This window comes from Acanthaster planci, linkage group LG13 (genome assembly GCF_054643075.1).
Source record: "Acanthaster planci isolate LZ-2023a linkage group LG13, COTS_SCS, whole genome shotgun sequence".
NCBI lineage: Eukaryota > Metazoa > Echinodermata > Asteroidea > Valvatida > Acanthasteridae > Acanthaster > Acanthaster planci.
Window position 1 is genome coordinate 14,698,155 of NC_141789.1, and position 18,124 is coordinate 14,716,278.

An 18,124-nucleotide genomic window follows, 5' to 3' on the forward strand; every position below is an offset into this window, starting at 1 on the left:
ACGGTACATGTATGTACGGTAGCATTATGATTGTAACATGTACCGTAACTGAAATGTTAAGTTCTCTGCAGATCTCCTTTCCTGTACTGGCATTGTGCAAATCTCCCAGTATGCAGTATTAGGAATGAAGTTGGGGTTTTCTTTAATTTTTGTGCATTAAAAAGTCTGGGTTTTTTTCAATGTAAGTTGTTCACACTCCCTTGAACTTCAGGTGTTTCCCGGGAGAGTTGAGATCTTAGGCCTTTTTTGGTGGAAACACAAATAATGATGTCATTAAGCTTCAGGCACCCTGTAGATCCATTTCCCTTCTAAACTGAGTACATTTCTGCTTGTACCGGTACAACTGGTGCATGAAAATCCATTTTGTGATTACCCCCGTCCTCCCAACAAACAGAATCTGTATACATCGTACATGTACATGTGTCGCCACAAATAACCTCTTTGTTACTAATCAGTTCTCAAATGTAGTGTATATACATATTATTTTGTGCTTTTTTTATTTGATCAATTTCTTTTCGGACTTGACAGATTGCATATTGTTCCTGTCCCGCTGAGCTGGTTCTAATACCCATGAGCGATGGTTGGCTATTCGTTTGGCTCAGCGGAATGAATGAAATATTAACTGGGTTTATTTACCGGTGGACACTGGAAGAGTGGAGCTGGTGGAACGCATTCCTGGCACTCCAGGCAGAGATGAAAGGGGGCAGAAGGGAAAGAGTGAGATGGGGAAGCACTTTCTGACCTGTGTGATGTGGGTCAGTTAGGGCAAAAATGCATCCTGCTGTGGCCATGTGAAAAGAAAAAGTGGGTCCTTGTCTTCATTGTGTTTGCTGAAGCTTTTACTTCCTTGTTAGATTGCTGTTCAGGTTAGTTGGATTTAGCTTAGTAGAAAGATGATTAATGCTTACACACTTGTACATATATTTACGTGTAGATACATGTATAATCATGATGCCTGTAGAAAGGGTTAGTAGAAAGGATTACTTCTGTCCTCAATTCTAACATATCTTTTATTTTATATTCAAGTATACTTTGATGAGAACAGTCTTTCTGAACCATTTTTGAACCATTGAATGTACCATACTTGTACGGTACACGATACACAGTTTGAGATACAATACATGTAGCATACGAATACATAGGCTCCGTGTTCCAGTCTTCTTTTCAAAGGCTGAGGTCCCTACACCCGTGCCCCTTCCATTTCTGCTTAGATATCTACCCCGTGGAAGTGCCTGATTTACCAGGAAGGAAACATGGGAGATTTGGAATACTCCCCACTGGAAATACTGACCTCTCTACCCCAAACCCAGCATGAGTCTTGGTACTCTGGTTTCAAACAATGTCGATTCAAAAAAAAAAAACCACAGATTGACGAAGCATGAGAGTACATGTATGCTGTACTGGTTACGCACATGTTGGTGTAAGTTTTGCAACTTTCATTCCTGGAAAAATATTTGTTCCTCGGAGGCACTGGTTTCTGTTTTACAACGAACTGTTGAGAGTGCTTTATATTTATCTGCATGTACACGGAACATGCAGTCATGTGTGTGTTCTTTTAATGTGTGCAGCCTGTATTTGTGTAAAGCAGGCATCAGAATGAGCCAATCTGAGCTGTAATGCTGGATTTAAATCGAGGAACTACACTAGTGAGTACATACATGTACATGCAGAACAGGTTGATATGGGGCAAATAACCTTATGTAAATTTATGCATTTATTAATGTATGTATGTAAATAGTCGTTTTACATGTACCGGTACTTGTACATGTAGACTTGTACAGTGCTGTAAATGTACATGCATGGTACAGTACAGTACATGTGTTTATGTACATTCTGGTGCTACCTTGATATGTGCACACAGTACATGTACGGTACAAGCGCTCTGTGCGAGTACACTGTGCCGGAACTTTGCAGTGCATTAAAAAGTGGATCATTGCTCTGTATGCTTGACCGAGTTCAACTGTGTGCATGCAGTTGTTGCGTTGTACATGTACATGTACAGTACATGTACAGGTAGGTTGGAAGCTGACTTCATTATACCCCTATATATGTACCTGTATGTGTGTATGAACAAGTACATGTACGCACCTGTGGGTGACATGTTTCTTCTGTGTCCTTTTTTTTTGTCTCAGGAAACCCAAACTGTAACATTGTGTGCCTGACCCAGAAATATAGGGCGATATATTGATTTCTGGGTTGACAGCCTTTGGGAGTTTACATGTACATGTATCTCGAAAGTTTTTGTGGAGAGCAGAACAAACTTCCAAATGTCTGCATGAACTTGGATGTTCTTCACAGCGAGGATGGAAAGCCCCATGCCCATAAGTGAGGCTGGTTCATCCACCCCTTTTGTTTAACGTTCAATACTTGGCTTGGCACAGTTTTATAGAATGTAACAACACTGGTACATTAGGCCAGAGCAGGATCCAGTCACCTTCACGTTGCATGACGTTTGACATAGAATTTACTTGCTCAGTATAGTACATGGACGCTGTATCAGAGGACATGAGAAAGTTCCTTTGCCAAGAGTGGAAGAGTCAAGCGGGTTCCTCCCAGAGTATAGATAATTTGGTTTTTGCAGTGTTTTTAATTTTATCGGTATGGCACCATCAGGTTATGCGTTTATGCATTACATTCAAAACCATTAAAAACAATAGTGCAATCTGGTTCTTAAATTACCAGCTGCAAAAGTTGTCATTGATTTTTGGCAGGTTGAAACATACCATTGAATAAAAAAAAAATCATTCACTTGTGGCACAGCAAAAGCAGTATTGTATTGTATACCCTGGATGCTTCCACTGTCACTCTACTCCTGGGGGGGAGGGGAAGGGGCTAGAGATTGGCTTCATAAAAGGAACTCCAGTGGCATGTAGAATAATCCTGGCCTTCCTACCGGTGGCCAGCATTGCTAAAACCTGTCATAGATGAGTGTAACTACTGCTTGTGTTTGTGGCCGATGGGAGGGGGGGGTTGGCTGTGACACTGAATATAGCAGCCGTGGCTTGGACCTACTCGCCCATACCCTAATGAGATTTCAATAGATTTTTATTTTCTCCATCCGGCTGGTGTGTTAGTGCCGCTCTGGTTAGGGTCTACCAAGGGAAAAACGTGCGGCCATCAAAAGAAGTATTGATAGTGTTGTATGCACCCGTAAACAATGCCTGCATAGTACTGCCGAGTAAGAAAAGGATCGCCAACAAATCTACCATCTTTTTTTTAATATCCAGCGTTTTTATGAGCCATCCCTATCTCGCAGTATCAGGTTTTCTCCAAGATGTTTTGCCTTCTCTTGGCCTGGTTATCTGAGGCGGGGAGCTTTGGGCCCTGGGTTTCACTTCTTGTCTTGTGTGTTGATCTTGGTTCTGGGTTCTTTATGCTGTTGTGACTCAGGTGTATGCAGGCGTAAGGCTGATACAGGAAGACTGGCTGAATGAAACCCTTTTTTGTCCCATGCCTTGGTGTAGGTATGGGACAGGTCAGAATACAGTCAGTCTCAGACTTCTTGGTATCACTTAAAATCCTGGTTTTTTTCACTGTTTCTCCTTCCCCATGTACTTGTCCTTGGGAGGAGTGATACTCCCTCTGGTAATTATTTGATTGAGCCCTCAGTGAGGAGTAATAGTTTAGGTTACTCTTCAAGTTGGTGGGTAATGCTGCTGCCCCTGTTTTTGTGAAGTTACTTGGTTCGAATCCTGCTTTAGGACTCGGCTGATTTCGTTTTTCAATTGATATGCACCATTTTTGCATGTGTGTACATTGAACCTGTTTGTTTTGGTTTTTCTTGAAGAATCATTGAATTCCAGTGAGCACAGGTGGGATTGTTCTAATTGGGAAGGGGATCTGTTTCTTCCTTGCCTGTGCAATAATATCAGATACCAACTGACATTGATGGACCTTCCCAAAATGTGAATAAATAAAAAGTTTCTTCTTGCCTTTTTTTATACCAAATCCTACTGTATTGCATGTATGTACAGTATAGTAGAGTTCTGTTCTGGTACTTTTCCAGAATTAGTCTGGAAAGTGGTTTTTGTAGGGGGGGCGGGGACTGAAAGAACTGCAGTCAGCTTTGAATATGAACTGACCTGCATACATGTAGTTAAATTATCCAGTGTAGATTGTGCATTGTAATCTGTTCTGATCAAGAGGTCATGGGACCGGTGCATGCACAGTACATAATGAGTAGAGGGTCCGTGATATTTACAAGTAGACCTGCTTTGATAGCGATCGTAAAACTTATAACATGGTGGCATGACTACTGTACATGTACATGTCAGAGGGAAGCATGCTGTTGTCATTGGAACCTCTGCAGTCTCCAAAGGACAGACAGAGCATACCATTACCGTCCGAAATGTTGAGTACCCCCCAGTTCTTTTCAGAACCACACATACTCATGAAAGAGATATCCTTGCATGGTGCTACTTGCAAACCTCTCTACTTACTGGTAACTTGTCACCTCCACCATGAAAAGCTTCAAAGCTCATCAGTAGCATGCTATGTTGAGCTGGAGATCGGAGGGGTCAAATCTCAGCCATTCTGATATGTGACCTTGCACCCCTGGTCTATATCCATGATGTCATGGCCTGAGTCATTATTCCCTTTACCCATCTTTGTATTCAGTGCCCAGTGTTGTGACCGTGCTCGACAGTTGAGTAATTGTCTTTTTCTCTTCTCCCCTCTGTTGTTTTTGTTTCATTGCATGCAGGTAGGCCTTGTCATCAAGTCATGCCGACAACATGTGGTTTTCCTAATTGCAAGTTTCGTTCACGCTACAAGGGAACTGAGGACCCGCGGCATTTTTATCGCGTGCCCAAGCGCCCCACCGTACTGCGAGAGCGGTGGCTCGAGGCGATTGGTCGCACAGAAGAAACAATAGTCGGTCAGGTATCGTACACGCACACACCTTGAGCATGCCCAGAAACCTGCACTGTGTTTCCGGGCCATTTTTTTTGTTCCTTGATTGGTTGATGTTGAGCTCGATGGATTTGGCTGATTGGGCACCGTGTCTTTGCGTTAGTTTTGTTGTTGTTGCGGTCGTTACCTTGGTCTCACAATTTATTTCTTCATTTTTTTGTGGGCCATATATCGTTGTGTATCGTGGCCGATCAGGAGAGTGGGGGGAGAGACTATTTTATTGTCTTCGTGGAAGTTGTCTAAGAACTTGTTGGGAATTGATGGAAAGTGGTGTCATTCAGTGATCATTGAGTATGTGGAACAGTGCTTTTGGCATGGTTATGTTGAGTGCATATCGTGTGCATGTCCCCTCCATCCAGTCACCTACCCCATTACCTTGCATATTAATCATGCTCATTTGCATAAAACCCCTTCATAACTGACATTAATGATCCAACCAACCAGTTAACCATTAAACATTTCTTACCTCTGCTCGCTCTTTTGAAAACCTGCAGTTTGATGCCTGGACCATCATACATGTAGAACGAAGTTTGGTGGTAAAAACAAGTTTGATAAGTTGTCCTCTTGGAATATGTAAACTGTACATTGAGAGAATGTGTACATTTTAAAACTGATACAAAACAGAACTTATACTCAATAAAACAGTGTGAGCTCTTCTACACTGTTTTTACGTCTGTTCTCAAAACTTCAGCCTGTCCAGTTCTAGTGAAAATTCCATTACAAGAAAGAGTATGAGGTAGAGGAAAGACGCAGATGAAAAGGAAATTTCAGTTTCAGAAGTGACAGGACAAAGCCAGGAGAACTTCTTGGGAAAACCCAAAATGTTTGGCTTGATTGGAAACTGAAAACCTGCTCAGCATTTGGTGCATATTGTGATACGATTTGAAAGTCTGCTTGATACGGAAAACACGCATGTTTGCAGTTGTATGAGTTCACTAATATCATTTGTGAGTCAGGCTCTGAAAACGGGCGGAGCTTACTGTTGATAAGCAGAGGATACTGCCCAAAATATTCAGATTCCTAGTTCTTTTCAAAACCTCATCAACAAACAGAAAGGATTTATTATGTTGCAGTTACAAACTTCAACTGCATACCCCACCGACGGACACACATGTACATACATGTATACACAGGGATCCTGGTGGACACATTTTACTCATGTACCGTAGTTAGAACTATATTCCTTTATAAAGTCTATATCTTCTGTTGAAAAGTAACTTGTAATAACAAAATCATCTAAACCCTTCTGAGTTCGTACATACGCTGTACAATGTACATGTATGTACAGCATTCTTGTACATGTACAATGCAGTACAAATTATAATGTGTATTGCAGTTTCCTCACCCAACTCACAGAGTATCTTTGCCACAATTCAAGGAGGAAATGGGTAATAAATCTGCTGGCTTGACGAACAACAGGAAAGATCCTCTGGTGAAGGAAAACCAAAACAAAGGAAAAACACCAAAAATAATTGGGATCTGGGAACAAAGGGGTTAAGGAAGTGGTGATTGAATGTGACACGTACTTTGATAACAAGATGGGACAGAGTTCAAATTGTGAAGCACTAGTATGCACATGTGACACTTGCTTAGTCGATGTGCCGAGGCATTTTTTCCCCAATTATCCTGCCGTAATTAAAACACTGGAGAAAATCAAGTTGGATAATATTTTTCATGATGATTTTTGATTTATCAACTTGTATGCGTACGTGCATGTAAACTAGATAGGTTTGCAGTAGCACCATGGATATATCTCTCTTTTGAGTATTTGTAGTTCTGAAAAGAACCGGTGGTACTCAACATTTCGGAGAGTGTGCTCTGTTCGTCGCCAGGAGACTGCCATACACATACATAAACATGACGTTCAAACTTTGTGTGTACTCCATCAGAAGACTGACATCCAACTTGACATCCACTTCAATATGACTTTGAACCCTCAAAATAGGAAAGAGCGGGATGCGACTTGACTCTCATTTTGTCGTGACGGGTCACACATGGTTTGTTCCTCAACAATCTTCCGGTCGGTATGACTGAATATTCGGATATTAGGTCAAATATTCGAAAAGCGAATTATTCGAATTGACTCAGCCCTTGACAAACATTCGTGTAAGTTTGATAAGGATTTTGTCAGTGTACACTGTCATGCACTTTCGTAAAGGTAATGTGGTATTTACATAATATTATTCAGGTTTTGCATCTTCTGATTGTGACTGAGTTGCATATATGTACCGGTACGTACATGTACAGACAATAAAGCTCCGTGTACTGGGTACGTGTAGAAATGCACATCCTGCACTGATGCATTAACCCTAGAGCCGGATTATTTTGGACCATCTCACAGCTGGGAGGGGGAGGTATTCCACTCCTCCCCCCCCCGACCTTGGTTGTCCCATGCCTGATGTTTAAACACTTGGCATCCATGTAAAGACACTTCTCAATCCTCATCAGTTCAAATGTGAAGTTTCAAATTAATTCAACGGAAGGTTTTGTTGTTAGGGTCATTTGAAGTTCAAGGCTACGTACATGTATGTGCCAGCCTGTGTGCATTGACCATGGCATTGGAAAAATGTACATTCTCGGCTCACCTGTCTTAGGGCTGCCCTGTAACTGTACGTGTGTATGTATGTTCAATTTTCACAGAAGTGATTCTGATGCAAAGAGTTACTGAAAAAACTGTTAAGAGCTCTGCTCTTGAAAAAAAAAGCACTGCAAAGATATTGGAAAGAGTTTGGGGGACTGATGCAGCCCCTCCCCGGTTTTTTAGGGTTAAGTATTGTGCAACTGTAGTCTCTGTCATTCTGCAACTACTTACTGTCACTGATAAACAGTGCGAGGGATGCCCTTCTTAAAGGTCTCTGGTCCTCCTTTCAAATCTTGGTAAGTTGGACCTCTGGAAGGTATGCTGCTTATGCATGGAAACCAGACAAAACTTCCACACGCCCTGGCTGGTGAAGATGTGTGAGGGGTTGAGAAGTCAAGTGAAAAGGAAATTTTGATTGAATTTATACCAAGGTGGTGTGCTTTTTTCCTTGTTGGATCAGGCATGTCTCTGAGCCATGTAGCAGGTGACACCAATATATCCCTAAGGTTACAGGCAGAACCTCATGTATCCCTTCATGCATTATGCATCCAATTTGCAATGTTGCAACTGTTAATTATTCAAACTTGTCACAGGCCCGTGCTGGAGCATGTACATGTACATTAAGCTGGTTTAGCTAAGGATTTCCAATTCCATATACATGTACACGTAGAAGCATTTGACACCCTTGCATGATCTTAAGAAATGAAAAACTGCACCGGAGTATACGCGTGAGTGTATAAAAACATTGATGTGTCTGTGGTCACTTGATGTTTCTTAAAACTCCTCAAATTGCTGGTATTGATAGCAACAGTGAATTTTACATGGGTTACCAGTACCTCAAGCATGATGAAGTTGCCCTCTTGTACTCAAAATGCATATTTTTGTGTTACATGTAGTCATTTCATTGATGTGAACATGAGCTGTGGCATCATGCCACATACATACCGGGGTACTGAGTACATGTATGTAAACCTGGTAGCGTGTGGTACATGTACATGCAACCAAATGTTGAGAGTTAAATCCAAACCTCTGGGAGTACGTAGACAAATGGACTGCGAATCCAGCTGGGAGACCTTCCGGTTTGAGTTCACCAATGGGGCCTTCTTTTGGGACATATTTGTGAACACTGGTCGTCGTTGCATACTCCCTTTACATATAGTCTTTGACTCTGGACATCATTAATCCGGAAGAGGATGGGACATGAGCAAACAAGGACAGAGCACCGTACAGTGGGTGTACCTTTTGGTACAAATACACTCAGTACATGTTCTGCTTGTGTGAAACCGTTTTGATAAGGTTTCACACAACTCCGTAAATCTATGGAATATTTTAAATTAGAAATGATGTAAGCGCGGTGAAGTTGGTTAGTCTGCAATTTTATAAAGCAGAATAGTAGAATAGGAATGTTGTACTTTACCATTTCATATAAATCATGACACCCGGAATCTCCCCCTTGCATATAATATAACGCTCATTGATGTGGGCAATTAACAAGTCATTCTGTGTAAATGCACACGATAATCCAATGTATTAGTGCCGATGTTACATGCACCTTCATTTATGTAAGCAGAGTACTGTACTAATTGTATGCACTTGGCCAGTATAGTTAGCCCCCAAAACCCTCTGCGTGTGTGCATTAACAAACTGACAGGTTTTTGCTTAACCAAACCCATCTTCAGTTTTTGACCACCGCACTGATAATATGTTTCTGGTGTGCATCTGAGTCCACTGATCAATTTTTAACCCATGTAACAGTGTTTCAAGAGGTGCGTTCCGTGTGGAAAATTTTGTACACATAATTCCAGTGTGTATTGTACATGTATGTGCCATGTGTCAGGTTCAAGAGTGCATGCATGAACACTCTAATGGCCGAGACATGGAGAGAGAAAAAAAGTTCAGGTGGGATGAATTATCACGTTCAAGTTGAGCTCATCTGTGCCATTGTTTCAAATTGGGCAAGTTGGGTTCGTAAATTTTACAAGATCCTGTGTATATTTTGTAGCACATTCAGGACAGCACGTTCTTTGGAAATAAACATCCTTTTCAGATAATTTCACAAATTGATGATGGTTTAATTTATGGTGAAAGGGGAACAGATTATACTCATCCTCATTTGCTCATGTTTACCTGGATGTCGTACTCTGTAGTTCCCTACTCAATGCTTCACTGATGGGACCACTTTTCACGCCCCCCCATGGTTTTCATCTGTTTGTCTTTGTCTCAGGTTAGCGCTTCCATTCCCTGATGTTTTTTTTGTATTCAATAAGGATCGCAGGAAGTGGAGGTCTTTTGTTAATGTGGTGGCTGGTATGAGTCAGTCGGTGCATTGGACCATGCAGGCGTGTCTGATTATGGCCTAACCTTGACCATAGCTTGGAAGAAAGCCAGATACCTCAGGTTACCTCTCAGAGATGTCACCCGTGTCCCTGGCAAATGATCTTAGGGACTGTGAATCTCAGTCAGTCTGGACCACTGATGCCATTCACAGTTGTCACAAGCTGGTTTCTGTGAAGAGTACGGTAGGCCCGACTGGCATTCCTTGCTTCCCAACATCAAGGTTTGCAGCCTTGCTGCTATTTTACATAATTAGCTGACGCTGACTAGAAATAAACTTAATAGCTCCTGTCCCTTTTTTCTGTAGTTTTGTTGCCATCCTACCATTGATTGATTGATTGAAGGGATTTTGCGTACCTAGTACACAAATACTTCCTCATGGTTTTGGAGGTAAAAGAATTCTTTTCATGAGTTCTACTAACAGAGTACCAGTAGTTTTTCCACCACCTGATTGTTTCTGATTATTGAAGAGAGCACATTAATGTACCGTACTTGGGACAAATTGGTCCTTGATAGTATGCTGGTCGGACACTGGTTCATGATTGGTCCCTTCTGCAGAACAATGTTTTGGCAGGAGAACATTTGCGAAGTGGATGATTGAGTTCGTCTAATGGATTTGCCACATTTCAAAACCTTTTTGAACATTGTTCTGTCATAACCACTGATTGTACAATTTCTCTTCCCAGCACAATTTGAGGTAGCCATTTGCTTGTCACAAAATGTTACATTGGGAAGATGAACACCAATACTGTCTTGGAAAATACATGTGGCTTGTTCACAATTTCAGAAAGCAATTGTTTGTTGCATTTTTAAATACTGATCAATAGTTTCTTTCTTTACTTCGGTATTTTTTAATGAAAAGTTTCCATATGACATTGCCTTGGATGGAGTGGAATCAGTGGATTGCTTCCCTGAATGGCTTCTTCTTTGTGGATTAAACATCCCATTGTCTGGACGTCATTCGCCATGTCTGTGTTTAATTTCTCGGCTGAGTATTTTCAGACTTCCTCTGATGGCTCTGGGCATGCTTGACAGTGCGTACAAAGCGATACGTGAAATATTGCCAAAATATGAATAATGCCCCAAGAGACTTGTAGGGGCCTTTTTTTCCTGACTGGAACTGCTGTGCTATTCTTGGTTTGTGTTTGAAACAAACCCATATGTATTTTCATAATTCATAATTCCTGTGTTCCTGTTTCTCTAACTTAAATCAGAAGCAAGGAAGTCTACCATGGCCTCCCTCCAAACAGAGCCAAAAAATTGCACCTCTCTTTTTTTCCCCGAAATTTTCCAGATGATTTTGTCAAAAGTAAGGTGTGCCATATATATGCACCATGTGTATTGTGTATGCCTTAATTCAGAGAATTTTAGTTACTAACAGTGTGGGAGTTACAGCATATATGTCAGTGTACATGCACAGTACTGATAACTACATGTATGTGTGCTCTGTGTTATTGAAAGGAATTCCAATCCTCCAGTCAACTGTAAATGCAAGAAATTATCTCATTATTTTTAAATTCCGTTCCTGGACAAAATTAGTAGCGAACCTTTAACAAATTCTAGTTTTACACAAACATGGAAGGTACATAAATTCCAGGTCTCTTCAAAGCAGAGAAGGATGGTGTAGAAATTATGAAATGCAAAGCCATTATAGACCAAGTGATGTCTGAAGTATTTTGGATACAGGAAATTAAAACTTTGGAGGAAAGAGCCAAATTATCAGGATCTTTCAATCGGCCTTAGGCGGGTGAAATATGAATGAAACATGTGCTTCTGGACATCCTTTAGATGACCCATTTTGGTAGTATGAAACAGCGGAAATACATTTATTCAGTAGACCAACTCATTTACATGCGTTACATCAACATGCATGGACATGTACATGTACCCTCCACAAGACCCTCTGTGTTAACCAGTTTGCTGTTTGGCACATGCTGGTGCCCAGCGAGAGTCTGCCTCTAAGAAACCCTGGCCCTGTTGCATTTGAGATGAGAATCTGCTTCTCTGGGATGTCTTGTTACGCATTGAGAGAAAAAAAACAGGGAAAAAATTGATGCATATTTTTCATTTATTTTTTTTACATTTGATGTTCATGTACAACTTTCTACCCTGACTTGCAATAATAAGCACCCCGTCATGTTCTTGAACTTTAATGTGAATGATGTTGGACCATATTTCCAGCTGCAACAAATTTTCTACTTCCATCTGGTCTATCCCTTCACTCCAGCCCCCCTTACTCCACAACCCCCCCATTGATTGACACAAAAGGCCCAAGTTAATAGCTGGGCTAGCTAATCATGCGAGTCGAATTCACCCAGGCAGACTCTGGAGGTGAACGGCTTGAGATACACTGCCAAAAGGAATATAATATTTTTTAAAGCGTTTCATTTCACAGCCAAATTAACAAGTCACAGTGTGGAAGCACAACAAATATTCTGTACTGATGTTTGACTATGAAGTCATGATCATATGCACAACTTGTTTAGCGTATTTTCATGGCTGCTTGTGGGTTCTTTGAAGTGTTGTACATACATGTATGTACATGTACTTGTGTAACTCCCAAATCTTCAGTTTGGAACTGCTGACTGTAGTTTGTGATGTCAGAGTGTTGGCGTTAAACAAAATGAATTGTGGCTTCTAAAATTTATAAAAACCTTGAAGAAATAGAGCAATCTTTTGGAAGTTGCTGTGAATGTTGGTGATTTGAAGTAGAGCGTATCTGTAAAAAGATCGCCACAGAGAGACCATATTTCAAGTTTCAGGTCAACATAAACACGGCCAATCTCCATGATTTATATTGGAGCATATATTAATAGACAATCTGAGAAAATTTGTAATAGGGCCCAGATCGAGACATTCCATGGAATGGAAAGAAGAAAAGACTAATAAAAACTGATCCTCGAAATACACTTAAGAATCTTCTACATGTACTTAGAAAAAATATCACAGGAATTATGCCTCTTTCCAGTGTGCAGCTACACGTAGCAAATAGAATTTGTCGACCATTTCCAACAGTGCACTGTGAAAATTGGCCTCTCTGTTGCAACCTCTTAGTGGCATACTGTCTTGTGAATTGCCCGTATCATTGGAATCTTTTTGTCAACAAAGATTAAAGCAAACTTCCTGAGATACTATTGAATGAATTACCAGGGATATTCATATTTAAGTTTGTTACGGTGTTGGCAGGAGAAATTTTGTAATGAGTACATAACTCAATTCTTTGCGTACCCTTTGGAAGTCATTACATTTTCATTGGGGCAAATGTACAGTTGTGGATACGAATGTTACTAGGTGTGTAGGCATACCCGTATTTTCATGAAGGGGAATACCAACATTCATCGGATCTATTGTAATTGACATTGTGTTAGCAACAGAACGTGGCACCGAAATCCAGTTCCATTGATTTTGTTTAATCATTCATTTGTATTTCACTTTCCCTTTCTGTTTACCTACACATTTGTTCTTTGGTTTCGTTATTATTTGTATGACTGTTATGATTTGTACATGTATTTCCCCTCCTTGTCATGTGGCCCCTTGCATGTTCTTTTGGTTTTTGTAGGGCTTTGCTCCCCTCGGTCGTGCTGACGGAGTGTGTTCGCCTCTGACACCGACACTGGTACCAAGCCACGCCCACAAAGCAGCCACACCCACATTCCCGGCTTCGTAGGCATTGGCTGCACTTGCATCCTCTGTATACACGCACTCTGTCCTGAACCAGGTACAGACTTATTTTGATTTATTTTTGTGTTGTGACTTTCTTCACCAAATACCATTGCTTAGTTTTGTTTGATTGATGATAATCTGTATTTTGTTATAAAGTTTTTGTTTTTCACAGTTATCTACAGTTCTAATCATTTGCTTTGTACCTGTAAATACTATGCTGGCAGTTTGTTCTTTTTTTTTTTAGTTATTTAAAGATTTCTGCTAAATTTAAAAAATGCTGCGACTGCAGAAGTGCTTTAAATTAAACAGATTCTGTAGAATAGACAATAGGAGAGATCAGGAATAACCACATTGCATTGTGAAAGGTTTTGGTTAGTTTTGTCGAGGTACTGAACATATTGCAGTTATTCAATGAAGTGTAGCGTTGGCCACTTGTAGGCCTTATCACTGTGCACCAATCTTCACTGTTGTAAGTAATGGCCCAGAATGCCATAGGGACCGTACTAGAACAAAGTTGCCTTGGAACAGTGTAAGTGCTGTGACAATATCTTGCAGTCTCATAGGATATCTGAGCTCTGGATATCTATTATTAATTTGTGAAATTTGAAAATTTCTTCTTGAATGCTGAAAATACTTCTATTTAGTTCAACTTCAGATGGGGGCAAGTGTCCATACTTAAATATGTTACAGATTTCAGTGTCGGAAAATGGGTCAGGGTTCAGTGCTCATGCAAGATTTTTGTAGTGGTACGTATATGGACATGTGTACCAGTACGGTAGGTCTACAATACCAAAGTGATTTTGCCCTGTGAGGTACATGTCCCGGTACATGTACATGTAGAGGACGTTAATTGGTAATGGTAAAGTACCTGTTTCTGCAATTAGTGTGATAATGGCATGAATGATTTGTGCTTTTGATGCTTCATGTTTATTCATGAGTATCGACTCCAAGCCACAAGAAGTGATGATCGGGTTGAATATGCGGATGTGCTTGAGAATCGAATAAATCTAGAAATGGAGGAGTGTGGACAAATGTGCCTTGCTTGCTACCTTCCCATGATTCCCCTCCAGCATATCTGCCACCATGATCGTCATCCGAGCTTGTTGATCAAATTGTGGCATTACATTGTAGTTGAACTGATCCCTTGTGGTTGTGGTCCACCCGGAAGGGGCTGGAATTAGATCACTGTCTCCATGAGGAAAAAGGGGTGCATTGGGAATAATTGACAATTCACAAGATGATGCTACATGTAAATCATACTGATAACATTGTGACCATTTACATTTGTGATTTATAAGAATCTGTTCTTTCCAAAAAGGAATATGGTAGTTCAATATCTTTTTTTGGGTTTGCCAACAACCGTTGGAATGGACAGCTTAATTCAGATTTAATTCAACAGTTGCCCATTTATAAAAACAGCAGAATGCTGAATTGATGTGCACGTGTCCCTCTGGTAAAAATGATTACAGGTGGGGTCACACAGCTGCTGGCAGTGGGGGCCAGTATAAAAAAACCTGTCAATAAAGACCCATGGCTCTGTAATGCATTTGATACATGCTGACCAGGCGAGCAAAGTGACCGTTTCTGCAAGTCAGCCAGGCAGTCAGCGCTCGCGCTCGTTGCAGGGGTCTGCGCGGTACCTGTCCCCGGGCCCTTTTTGCTTCTCTCAAACCTGTCTCGTTTACAAAGAAATAAAATTAGCGATGCGCAACAAGATACAGCACTGGTTGTCTCCGATGACGGGGGGGGCCTTCACTGCTGTCAGATGTGGCATTATCTCCCCCACAGCCCACAGGCAACCCTCATATAAAGTTCATAATTTATGGCTTAGGATATTGAAAGGAGAATTGCAGAGACTTTTGCTTTACAAAATGGCGGACCTTGTTTTTTTTGTAACTATTGCCATGTCTTTTTGTGTGTTTCCCAGTTACGTCTATGTTTCTGTTTGGCTGTCTATCTCTCTTGCCCCGTACAGGCACTTGAAATGATAAATTCCAAATAGGTTGGTCATGGATGTCAATTTGGTCTTGTACATGTACCTCATCTACTGTACATGGTGAGACTCTTTGAATACCACTGCCAAAAATTATCCCGTCCCTAGCACTCTTTGAAATCCCTTTCCTCCTGATTAAGATCTGATACCAACTGGGAAATAAGCCGGTTGCATTTTTTTCCTGGAACTTTTTTTGGGTGATTGTTAAGCAGCACATGTCCTGCTTTAGCACATGTACAATAACTTAAAATCCACGATGCCAGAGGCTGAAACCTGCTCAATTTCTGGAAATGAAAGGGAGCCAATGTATCATTTGTTGCCCCATCGGTGCTGTCATTCACATTGAATGTTGCGCCGTTGATGTTCCCAGTGGATCAACCAGGCAGCTAGAGCACTCACATCTGTCAGTAATGTGCCTGTAGGGGTCTTTTGCTTTGGCATATGAATGTACAATGTACACGTACATGTACATTGTCTCTGTGTGTGTAGTTTTCTGTGCTGTGGGTTGTTCCAGTCAAGATTTAGTTTTCTTGAATTGGCAGAAATGAAATCAGTGTGCTTAACACGTGTATGTTGACTCACCAGGAAAAGAAACTTGGTTTGTTTTATTCAAGATTTCAAGTCTGTGTTCGTGTACCGGTAGTGGTATACGGTACTTACAAGGCAGGTCCAGTACTTGCAAAATTACATGTACAGGAAGACATGCACTGTAGATGAACTTTCACAAATGCAATGAATCTACTGTACCATTACATGCAAAAATTGTATGTACTTGATGTTTTTGGAGCTTCATTGTAGTTGTCTTAGAACAGGTTCCTGTACATTTTACATGGGTCATATTACCATACAATGGCACAGTGCCAACTCACACAAGTCCTGTGGTGTTTGACTTGCACAGGCCGCGCTAAGCCTTCATAAGCCTTCATGTACTTGTACGTGTTACCCCAGTGTGATCATAAATGAACTTTGTGGGCATTTTGGGTCAGGAGTTGATACTGCCATCTTTTTCACCTCCCTAAAGGTTTCCAATACCTACTGGTACCCACCTCTTCCATGTACACCCTCTTGCTGATGAATTTAAAACTTAAGTGGAACAAAAGTATTGAAAATGCCAAGAAAAGCAGGGTTTTAACCTGTAACCATTCTGAGTACTGAATCATTGCTTGGACTGATGGAGCTCTCCAGCCCAAGGGGCTCACATTAAAAGCCGTAAAGCCTTGCCCTCGCCTTGTGATCCCACACCCAAAGTCACAAATCTTGTTGATTCAGAACTATCGCATACCCTACTAAAATATTTACAAAAAAGGGGTTCTGCACGGCGTTAAATAACACTTCAATCAATGATCTCACGAGGTTTTCAGTTCAACAGTGCATTTCACTGATAACTGACAAGAGTGTACATGTATTCATGTGTAGAAGACTGTACATCTACCAGAGTAATACCAATCAATGTTCCAGTGTATTGAAACATGAGCAACAACTCTGTCCATGCCCTGTACGTGATGGTATCTGTTTTGTTGTGGCAGTGAGGTCTGTGCAGGGGGCTCAGAGATGATCCAATATTTGGCATTCCATCCTGGCCAAGCCTTTCCTCCATAGCCAGGCATGGGCTGAGGAGGGGCACACACTGACACAGCAACCCCCCTCCCCCCAGGCTTTTGCATTCCTGGAGACGGCTTTTAATCGGCCCCTCCTGGCCCTTTATCGCAGGGGAGAATCCGTTGCACAGATTGCTCTGCCTAAACAGGCTACCAGCCCCCCCAAAAGCTGTACGATATTTATATTGGTTGCCACATTATACATATTCTTACATTTATTAGCTTCATGCATGAGCAATAGAGGGAGCCTTTTGTACCAAGTAGCAATCTTCCTTGGGATCTAAAACCACATGCTCGTCGTTGTACGCATGTGCCCGACACAATATGTGTTTGTACATTTAATGTGACAAATATTCCCATGGTCACAAGTGCTCAAGTTGTCTGCCCAGCCTGTCGTCATCAGAGAGGGAATGCTTACAAGTGCTCGGAGCAGAAAATGCTTAGTGTATGTTCATAAACTTGCATAAATTTGCATTAATTGAATTGGCCAGTCCATGACACAGGGCTTTTCAGATTTTTTTGTACATAAGCCATTGCTTAGGAAGGTTGACCTTTCTTGGGCAAAAAAAACCCCTGTACAATGTACCTCCATGACTTTCAGGTAGTACACGTCAGCCTGTTTCTCTCTGCTAAGCAGAAAGAAAATACATGTGCAGTATTGCTCAGAGACTTTCTGTCCTGAGCAAAGATTAGCTGAGAACCAGTCTTTTGCAGTGTAGCTACAGTATGATGCATCATGTGGTGTTTGGTCAGGTAGCCTCATCATTAAGCAAGGCATTCATGTAGCTCAGTGAAACAAAATATGGGAAAATATTTGTTTATGTATTTGCATATATTAAACAATATAATTCTGAATTCAGTTTTAGAAACAGTTTGTTGAAATGCAAAATCATGACAAATGTATTTCCACCATAGTTTTTAATTTTGAAGAGGAAAAAACAACTGTATTGCCTTGCCGCCAAAAAAATTCCTGAAAATCCTGGACTTTTAGATTTTTTCTCCTTTTGCATAATGTAACATTTTCTTTGCATTGTGTTTGCAGAA

At 41.0% G+C, this 18,124-nt stretch overlaps 1 protein-coding gene across 9 annotated transcripts in view; it reads left to right on the top strand.

Annotated features, from left to right (window-relative positions):
• The window catches only part of LOC110973809 (C-terminal-binding protein 1-like), a 56,870-nt gene that overhangs the window by 13,769 nt on the left and 24,977 nt on the right, over window positions 1-18,124 (top strand). For 2 of the 9 annotated variants that reach the window (XM_022224924.2, XM_022224923.2), the window contains exon 2: window positions 4,703-4,881. The exons of 1 other annotated variant lie outside the window; for it this stretch is intronic. In XM_022224924.2, coding sequence (XP_022080616.1) covers window positions 4,723-4,881 — 159 coding nt within the window. In that variant the 5' untranslated portion in view covers window positions 4,703-4,722. Of the gene's footprint in view, window positions 1-1,547; window positions 1,647-4,702; window positions 4,882-13,385; window positions 13,545-18,124 lie in introns of those variants that run through there. 6 more of the 9 variants (XM_022224925.2, XM_022224926.2, XM_022224928.2 and 3 more) reach the window with 4 other exon arrangements.